The sequence below is a fragment of the Bipolaris oryzae genome, assembly GCF_000523455.1.
Source record: "Bipolaris oryzae ATCC 44560 unplaced genomic scaffold scaffold_46, whole genome shotgun sequence".
Lineage (NCBI taxonomy): Eukaryota > Fungi > Ascomycota > Dothideomycetes > Pleosporales > Pleosporaceae > Bipolaris > Bipolaris oryzae.
In genome coordinates this window covers 51306-61088 of record NW_006911322.1, presented here as the reverse complement: position 1 = coordinate 61088, position 9783 = coordinate 51306, and the positions used below count along the sequence as shown (strand labels likewise).

Below are 9783 nucleotides of genomic sequence, written 5' to 3'. Positions count from 1 at the left end.
CAAGTTCAGGGTTACACTACCTCTCGGTATTACTAAGATCTGTATAATGCCAAGGTCTTTGCTTGTAGTCTTTGGATGGGCTGAAGCGCGACAAGAGTATTCTAACGATACTTTCGGTTAGTTAATTGCAATTCACGTAGTGTTGTATGGACCCATAATCGTACAATATTGAATCCTTCAAACTAAGATTTGGGTAGAGCTGTCGATTAGCACTACCAGAGGATTCTCGGATTGTTACCACAGATGTAGATCCCATGAAGGTAACGTCAGACCACTGCTCGAGCAAGAGACCTTTGAGGTAGGTGCTAACGGTCATCTCTCGTGTCAACCCACTTTGGTCTCCGAACTAGCTCAAAATATGTTAGATACCATCTAAGTGTCATGGTGTATACATCTTCAGTGTGTAGCTGAACCCTCAGGAGATGCAGCACATCAGCACTTTGCCTGTATTGGAGAAGACAAGTCTCACAAAAAGGGAATATGGTGATAGAAAACAATAGTGCTAGCAGACTCCATACATTAGAGCTGGAGACTCAGCGGATATAAAGCCTCCCCATCTTCATCTCAACTGATAGACCATCATCTACCGCTACAGCATCCACCAATCCACCAAGCTCTGTCCACTTCAGACTCCCAGTCTCCCAGCACCAGCGCCATGAAGCTCAGCACATCTATTCTTTCTATTGCCGGCCTTCTCGCCACCCAGGCTGCCCCCGCCGTCGCCGGCAAATACGAGCAAGCCGTCTCCTTCGCCACCTTCAGTAGTACCGGATGCAACGGTGGACAAAAAGACTACCTCGTTTCCGATGGAGTGTGCAGAGGTCTCCCGGGCCAAGGTCTCCGACTGTGGTGGAAGCAACCCGGCTGCGAAAGTATGTAATTATGTATTCTCTTTGTTGAGAAAAGAAACCAAAAAGGAACGGATGTGCTAACAAACATTAACAATAGTTCGAGTTTTCACTGGAAACAACTGTGATGGCGATGCTGCAAACTTGGGTATCATTGATCGATGCTGGGATATCTCTTTCCGCTACTCCTACCAGGTCTACTGTTAGTTGGACACCGCGAAATTAGGGACAGGGGTCATTGGTCGGAATTCATCCGAGGAAGCTTCTCTGCGCTGAATATTGGTGGTTTGCGATTCTGGTCTCTGCGGAATGGTTGCAACAAGATGCTGTTGACTCTACCATGTCTAACTCATCGTCGCTCATTACATCATTGAGGTTGTTAGAAGGAATGGTTTGTTATCTTGGAGTTTTGTCACTCGCTTGGATAGATACAGAAAGCTAGAAAACTGATGCACAAAAGAAATTTTCGTTACATCAAATGGCTGCCCTTGCATGTGAATCATCAGTGATGTCGACTGAGCCGCCGCCAACGACCAAATAGCAGGACTAACAAGCCTAGCATACAGCTCTTACGCCGACAAATAAAACAAAAAATAGGATCATGCCTCATATAGAACTAAGGATTACAAAGAAAGAACTACATGTCCACAAGATCTTTCAGCTAAAATGCTCTTCTTCCAGGTCAGCTAGCCTATCGGATATCATTCTCATTGTCATTGACTTCGGAGGCATCAACAGCATTGAAAATGGGTTTTTTCAGAAGAGTGATTCCCAAGTTGGCCTCGCCATTCTCGATACGAGGGAAATTAACAAATTCTCGCCAGACAAGGTTATATCGACTTACAACTTCACCACAGGATATCCCTCGTACCTTAGAAACGCTTTTGAAGAGTTGATCTTTCGGGAAGACAATCGACATCCGTCCATCGGATATAACAGACCGCGTTCGATCCTTAATCCCCTTAGCTCGAAAAATAGTGTTTGTAGGCCATGGAATGATCAACGAGCTCAGTGTCTTACGCGCTCTAAACGTACATTTCCCAGTACTTCTCTCAGGTGTTTTCGACATTTATCAGGTGGCAAACGAAGTCTTTGAGTTCTGGGCTGGTTCTCTCCGCGAACTACTACTTTTGCTTGGACGTACCTTTAATCGGTTCCACTGTGCCGGGAACGACGCAAAAATTTCAGCTTAAGAGCTTCGCTTCTGCTGGCTGTCAAAGGGTTTGCTGACCGACAGTGGGATCAAGACACGCTCGCTATCTTAAAACAAATTTCAACATGTCTGACTCCGTATTGGGTAGACCGAGAGGTTCGAGCAATTGAAAAACGGAAGAAGAGGAGGGAGAGGAGTCGGAAGTGGCGATCAAAGACGTGGAGTAAGGAAGAGTAGTGATAAATCTGTTCAGCAAGAGAACTTAAGAAGGGGGGTGTTATGGGTATTTTTTTTCTAAGTGAACAATACGTAATACCGACCTTCGTGCGCATTAAGTTAACCAAATAAGTCTACTTGATATCCCACTTGGAGCCATTGTATCAACATCTCTAATATATTTGAAGTTGCGCAACATGAGAAGGTGCGACAAAAGACTTACCACCAGGTCCATATACAACTTTCATCGTAGGTAACGCTCTTAACTCCCCTACAAGCTTTCCTTATCCCAAGTACAGGTCCTTACAAAAGTATGTCGTTAATTCCAATACCACTCATACTCAGGAAGTCGGCCTTACTCTTATCTCCCCAAGCGCATCGCTAATACCTCAAGCCTTAGCCTTAGAGCGCTACATACTACTAATGCGTAGCTATCATAGCTAGCTAACGTGGCTATGTACACTACATCCACCCGATCCAATTACTGCATCGGGCCTAGCCCCACCCCATCGCCACCGCAGCCCCACTACGACTACCTTTCGTCCCACCACGTAAGTATAATACCAGGGATACTCGGTATATCACTGGAAAGAGCCAGTTACGTGTCTGTCGGATAATTAGCTAGGACTTTTGCTGCCGACATGCGCAGGTAGAGTACGTAGTATATTCTTATGTGGAGAGGGTGGCGTTGTGGCGGGGGCGATCAAGCTTGCCGGGGGGGCTGTGTTGACCAAGTTTACGTGAGTATGAAGCCAGGTTTCGCCACAGCCCTTTAGTGTTGGGACGAATCGCATCAGTGTGTGCCTGGAGAGGGGAGGCTTGGGTCGGACTAAAAAAAGAAAGATGGTCGAGGATGAGATTGGGGCTTCGGAGGGGAGAAAGGGTTTGAAATAGTTTGTTGGGGTACGCAAAATATTTGCTTTCTGATCTTTTTTGCACCCTTTCGTCTTTACAGTTATACACATGAGGTGAATTGGTGAAACAAAGATTGGGTATGAACAACTAGTTGGATTTTCTTTTCTTCGTCTTTTTCGTTTTCTCCTTTTCGTGTGCGATACGACATTCGCTACATCTCATACATGCGCTCGCTACGAAGATGGTTCTATCCTCTTCTTGTTGTTGTTGGAAATGGAGTCGTAGATGGAGCCGTGGTGCCAGCGCCGCCTGGTATCACGGCTGCACCACGATTGCAAGGGAGACAAGGTATTGATGCGTAAGAACACCCTCTCTATTCCTCACATTGAAACATCAAGATTTTATGTTTCCAATGTGAATGGCTGCTAACATGACGAGTAGTATCGAGTTCGTCAACATTCTCATCACCGCCCTTCCCCAATCACTCCGCCAAGTCGCTGCTACAAACGTACCCGCTGTATCAAGTATACTCTGGACCGAGTTCCTGGACGGTAATCGACCACAATGGTTTCGTGAGTTGCCGGTCGAGGTGCAGAGTTATCTTATTGATGTGTTTGGGCCTGTGACGGCGGCACCGCCGGAGAGTGGGAGTGTGCCAACCAGTGTACCGGCTTCTGTGACGAGGACGGAGCAGAGTGTAGTTACGGAGACGGACGGGTGGGTGACGAAGACGACTGCGACGGCGTTTCCATCGTCCATGTTGGAGAGCGGGAGTGGGACAAGTACGGTTACAATGTCGAGCCAGCCTACGATTCGACCATCCTCATCTTCGTCAGAGCGGTCCTCCTCATCGACTTCGACTTCGACCTCGTCTACCTCTAGTTCAACCTTCTCCTCCTCATCAATACCAACAATCTCGACTCCATCTTCCTCCTCCGCAACCCCAACCCCAACCAGCACACGCTCCGAGCCCCCCGCACCACCACCCACCCCCTCGGGCCTCACCTCTCGCCAAAAACTTGCTCTAGGCCTCGCCCTCCCCCTAGGTCTCCTCTCCCTCTCCATCCTCCTCCTATCTTTCTTCCTCCTCCGGCGCCACCGCAAAAGAACCCTCGAAGGAAGCCAACCCCCCTCCTCCCCCGGCTTCATCCCGCGCTTCTCCTTCCAACAAGGTCCTTCAGACAGCGCCACCTTACCACTAACCCATCATTACACGCGGGGCACCGAAGAATACCCCTGGGACGACCCGTCAGACCTGTACGACAATTACCCTGAAACTCCCGCAATGGTTGGGAGGGAAGATGCACATACGCCGATGGTGACGCCGGCGCTGTGTCATAGCCATTCATCGAACCGGGCAAGAGGGAGAAGAATCAGCGGGTCAAGTTTGCGTTCTGTGGCTGAGATGAGGGAGCCTGGGGAGGTCGACGTGGAATCGCCCGTGTTGGGGCGGTACGCGCATCGGAAACGGAGTTTTGGTGGTGGAAATAGAGACGTGGGGAGGAGGAACAGCAGTATACTCCGGAAACCGGTTCCTACTCCCAGTCCAATGGAAGAGGTGCCAGTGAATGATGCGAGCGATACATCGGTTCATCGCCCGACACTGGCGGTTCCGAACGCGGCGGGGCAGTATAGCGGGACAGGAAGTAGTTCTTCGGGACTTGCGGTGTCGAGCTTTTCTTCGATGTCGTTGGATGCGTATTTGGAGGATTATGGGCCGGAGTATTATTACACGGGTGGAGGGTATGGCGGATACTATGAGCAAAAGCAGGACGAAGAGGAGAATGTGGGATTAAGAGATGGGGAGAGAGTGGAAAGGGGATGGAATGGTGACACGACAGATTGGCCGTTAAGAAATTGATATTGACGGGCATCTTTGCGACTGAGGTTTTGGTACAGTATTTTTGGGCGGCGACAAGTACTGATGGGACTTGATGATGAACGTACATATACCCCTTTTCTTTTCTGCATGTATACGATTTAACGACATAGTTCGATGATTTGTAACGATAATCAGATAAATAGTAAGCAATATCCAGAGACGATGCTCTGAACTACCGCATATACGGTAAATGTGCAAAGTTGACTCGCTATATCTTGCTTGGAGTAATGTACAGAACACCTCTTCCTCTCTTTCTCCACGTGTGTAGAGTTTACTCGGCAAAAAATGTCACTTGTGTGCCAAGTGCGTGGTACAAACGCACATGTTCCCTGTATTCCGACATTATATGGATGAGGAAATGCCATGGTCATGATGATTAAAATCCCCCGGGTCGCCGTGCAAAAGGAACTTAGTCGTGGAACTTTCTGTTCTCGTTCTCGCCAAAGAGCGTGACCCTGATAGATGGCAGTGCCTGGGACTCGAGGAGCTTCAATCGTTCTTGGAAGGTGTTGTTGATGTCGATCTTGCCATTTGTGCCGACAATAATGGCGCCGCCAGCGCTGTTTAGACAGAATTAGTCATGAGTCCGGATGAATCGGACATGTCAACTTACGATCCCTCGGGCAGCGGGTCGCTCTCATCAATGGTAATGGCAACGTCCTTGCTCAGATTCTTCTTGAACTCGGTCTGAGCCTCTTCGATAGCCTTCTTGGTCAGATCAATGTCTGCCTTGCGCACCTTGACCTGCAGCTTGTCCTCGTTCAGGGCATACGCGCCCTCGAGAATGAGGTTCTTCAGGATAGACTGGTACTTGTTCTTGTCCTTGGAAATATCGCCCAGCTTCTTTTCGGCGTCCTCGAACAGGCGGTTGAGCAGCTCCTGGCGGGCGGACAGAATGCGTAATCGGCTCTTATTGGAGACGGTGGAGCGGGTGATTTGCTGCGACATGCTGGCCTGCTTGAACTTCTTCTCGTACGAGGCGTCGATGGAGGCCTGCTCCTGGCGCACCAGCTTGGACTTTTCAATGGCGAACTCCTCGTCGGCCTTGAGACGGATCTCGTTTGCCTTTTCCATGGCCTCCTGACGGATAAAGGCCGTCATCTTCTTGAGCTCGCCGGCGACCTGCCATGGGAGGCTTGTTAGCATGGAGTGGTGTTGACGTAGGTGGGGAGCTCTGGAGCTGCCTGGAGCTGCGGCGGGCATCATACCTGGTCGTCGGAGAGGGCGTGGACTTGCGACATGATGGCGACGGCGGTGGGGGTTTGTCGGTGGTGGTGGAGGGGTATGTGGGCGTGGGATTTGGCGATGGAGTTGGAGTCGTCGGGCGGTATGGGCAGTGACGGAGCTTGGACAAGCTGCTTGAGGTGCATGCGCTGGGCCCACCAATTGGCGATAGCAGCCCCAGATGCTGCCCGCCCCCACTAGCCACACTGGCTACACTAGCCACACTACACTAGCCACGGCAGCCACACGCGCAGCCACAGCGTGTCTCCCACTGACTGCGACGCCGTCGCGCGTTCGAACCAGTCCCATGTCGCGCCAGCACGCATTTCTTATTTGTCACTTTCTGCGTTTGTTTCTTTGCCCAGCTGTCATTCGGTGCACACACACACACGCCTCGTCGCGCCAGCTTCCTAACCCACTTCTCTACATACATCATCAAGTCGGCTGACCCCTGCCACACCCACCGGCTAGCCCTCCACCCCCAACTTCACCGACTCGACAGCGTCACGTTTCGCGACCACGTCCACGTCTACGCTACCACCGCCCGCTGCGCTCTCCTACTCTCCTGTTGTTCTTCGCCCCCCATTCCTCGTCCTCCGCTCGCACAGCATGCGCCACACCCCCAGGTAACACAGGTGCAGTCACCGACAGCAGCCAACAGATACAGTCATGGTCGGAATGTCGCCAGGCGCGAGCGTTGCTGTGAGTCTTGCGCCAGAAATTTAGATCTGCTGACTAACCCCTCCGTAGCTGGGAGTAATCGTCGGCCTCGCCTCGACCAGCATCCAGAGTGTCGGCCTTACACTCCAGCGCAAGTCGCATCTCCTCGAGGAGGAAAAGGACGACGATGACGAAAGACGACCACCCTACAGGCGACGGAGATGGCAGGCACGCATCCTCTCCCCCGCACACATACAACCACTTTGCTAACCCCGGACAGTTGGGCATGCTCATGTTCCTCGTGGCAAACATAGTCGGCAGCACCATCCAAATCACCACCCTTCCCCTCCCCGTCCTCTCCACCCTCCAGGCTTCTGGCCTCGTCTTCAACTCCATATGCGCCTCTATTATTCTGAGCGAGCCCTTTACGCGCTACTCGCTCGCCGGCACACTGCTCGTCGCTGTCGGCGCATTGCTGATAGCCCTCTTCGGCGCCATTGCCGAGCCGTCGCATAATTTGGACCAGTTGTTAGTTTTACTGGGACGAACCAACTTTCTCATTTGGATGAGCATGACGGGCGTTGCTGTAGTGATCTTGGTTACCGCCACCTGGGTCCTCAAGCGCATCTATCCCCGCACCACTCCCAGACTACGCCTGATACGAGGAATGGCCTTTGGATGCGTCAGTGGCATCCTCTCTGCGCATTCGCTACTTGTCGCCAAGAGTGCTGTTGAGTTGTTGGTCCGCACAATCGTGGACCGCCACAATGAGTTTGATCGCTGGCAGTCTTGGATGATCCTAATTGGATTAGTTGCATTCGCCCTGACGCAACTCTATTATATGCACTGCGGACTCAAGTTGTGTAGCACTAGTGTCCTCTATCCTTTGGTCTTTTGTGTCTATAACATTATTGCCATTATAGACGGATTGATATACTTTGACCAAAGTGACCGACTGTCAAGTCTTCACGCTGGACTGATCACACTCGGTACCGTGGTCCTTCTTGCAGGTGTTGTCTGCTTGAGCTGGCGTCTCGAGGACAATGAGGAAGAACCAAGGTCACCCGTAGCAGTCAAGGTGGGTAGGATTCCCATGCCTAAGACGGCACTTCAACCTGGTATCGGCATATCGCATACCCATATTCTCGACGATCCGGCATCACCAATGCTCACCGATGAGGAAGCTGGAGGAGATCGTGGCTACTTCTCTGCGCACACCAAACGTAAATCTATTGACGAAACAACACCACTGCTAGCCCGAGCATTGGCTGGTCCTGCTCGGCCCCTATCCAACCCCAAGAAGCGATTGTCACTGGATACTGCAGCCTTGCACGCAGCCCAGGCCAACACACGTCCTCACAAGCCTTCGCGAAGACGACGCTTGACTATTTCCGAGGAAACGCACGAAATATGGGATGAGCTCAACGACCGTGAGACCTTACCCTCACCTGCAATCCGATCTGTGGATCTTGATCATAGGCCAAGATCAGGCACGTTACCTCCACGAAGAAACAAGGCGCAATCTGCTTGGCTCAACCAGATGCGCCGGAGATCTTGGTTTGAAGGCCTCACCCGGCAGACCAGAAGCGTATCCCAAGGGAAGAGACCGGCCGACCCTGCTTCATCTTCGCCACTACTCTATCATCCCGACCCAGATGATGGCGATTTATCAGATGCAGACTTGCCCGATTCCTCAAGAGCAAGAAGGAGTTGGGCATATAGCTCAGAAAACAGAAGCCAAGATGCATTGAGCGACTGGTTCAAACTGAAATGGCTACGCAGTAAGTGGAAAGAGGAGGGTGGTGATGAACAGGGTAGAAGTGGGCAAGATGAAGGACGGCAGTCTTAATGGCCATTTCTTTTGTACAGTAAATACAATGATATCAGATTGGATTCCATAATTATCGCCCGCCAAAACAAATGGCGTGTTTTAGGGGAAGGGGATGTTGGGTATGTTCATGAAGATTAGACGATGTCGATGTTTTGCTTAGAAAGTATGTTTTTAATCGTTTGTAAGATCTGTAAAGATTTGATTTCGAAAAGAGCCACGTGCGATCTTATTCAGTTTCTTGACCACAGAGCGCTCTAGACCATGAGTACTCGTAAAATATCTTAAATAGTTTCTTTTATTAAGCGATCTGTTCAAGTTCGATCTTTGAGTTTCAAGATTTGTAGATATGTATCCGAATAATGTTTTACACAACACTCAAACTCGCCATGCTTCGCCTCAGCCTCCTACTCCCAAAAAGACCGCGTAAGCTTGAACGTCACAGAGAGATTGGTAATATCTTAATCACGGACTTCAGACGTATGCCGCGCCGGCGATACTGGGCGTAAGCTCCACAAATCTACAATCCCTGATCCCTCTTTGGCGAATTGCTACGATCATGTCTCAATGACATAGGCGCGCCTGAGAACCAATGAAAAATTAACTTAGTTGTTATTATTATGACTTCCAATTCTCATCTACATGTTCCCAAATTAACCTAAGAATACCTCAAAGATGACTTTAATGTCTCATGCCTCCTTCGGCACCTACAAAGACTCCGAAAAGTAGAACTCTGTTAGAACAAAGTAAGAATATCTACCAAACATTTACTACATTATCCATACGCTTTTTACCATCCCAAACCAACCAATCTATCTTTTGTTACTCCGCCAAGTACCACCCCTACATATCCTGTCGTATGTGGCTGACGGTTGGACGTTGCAGTACGCTTACTGTGTAAGATAGCCGTTATGGAGTTTCTCGCCAATGACACGGGACCCTTGACTTCCTGGTGGAGCGGAATACCCGGATAAGAAAATACACGCAGCAAATCAGCGAAACGCCGATGAGATGTGCATGTACGCCAGTACTATGTAGAGCGATATGATTTATTTCGTAGTAATTTCGCATACGAAATGATTTCTTTTCACTGCCTTGGAGTGGAGTCCGCTTTTCG

At 50.1% G+C, this 9783-nt stretch overlaps 4 protein-coding genes across 4 annotated transcripts; 3 read left to right on the top strand and 1 right to left on the bottom strand.

Annotated features, from left to right (window-relative positions):
* Window positions 1-655: 655 nt before the first annotated feature.
* On the top strand, window positions 656-1055 carry COCMIDRAFT_25402 (uncharacterized protein; the record flags this gene model as incomplete). Its single annotated transcript, XM_007688693.1, has 2 exons — window positions 656-872; window positions 949-1055. The coding sequence occupies 2 exons, from the start codon at window positions 656-658 to the stop codon at window positions 1053-1055; spliced, it is 324 nt and encodes a 107-aa protein (XP_007686883.1).
* A 2241-nt stretch (window positions 1056-3296) lies between these two features.
* On the top strand, window positions 3297-4816 carry COCMIDRAFT_46399 (uncharacterized protein; the record flags this gene model as incomplete). Its single annotated transcript, XM_007688711.1, has 2 exons — window positions 3297-3430; window positions 3514-4816. Coding segments are annotated over 2 exons (1437 nt in total), but the record flags the coding sequence as incomplete, so codon positions are not given.
* A 547-nt stretch (window positions 4817-5363) lies between these two features.
* On the bottom strand, window positions 5364-6195 carry COCMIDRAFT_92415 (uncharacterized protein; the record flags this gene model as incomplete). The annotated part of the gene is made up of 3 exons (XM_007688717.1): window positions 5364-5514; window positions 5568-6076; window positions 6163-6195. The coding sequence occupies 3 exons, from the start codon at window positions 6193-6195 to the stop codon at window positions 5364-5366; spliced, it is 693 nt and encodes a 230-aa protein (XP_007686907.1).
* Window positions 6196-6847: 652 nt separating this feature from the next.
* COCMIDRAFT_35796 (uncharacterized protein) lies at window positions 6848-8687 on the top strand (the record flags this gene model as incomplete). The annotated part of the gene is made up of 3 exons (XM_007688704.1): window positions 6848-6880; window positions 6929-7066; window positions 7119-8687. 3 exons carry the CDS (start codon window positions 6848-6850, stop codon window positions 8685-8687), a joined length of 1740 nt encoding a protein of 579 aa, XP_007686894.1.
* Window positions 8688-9783: the final 1096 nt, after the last annotated feature.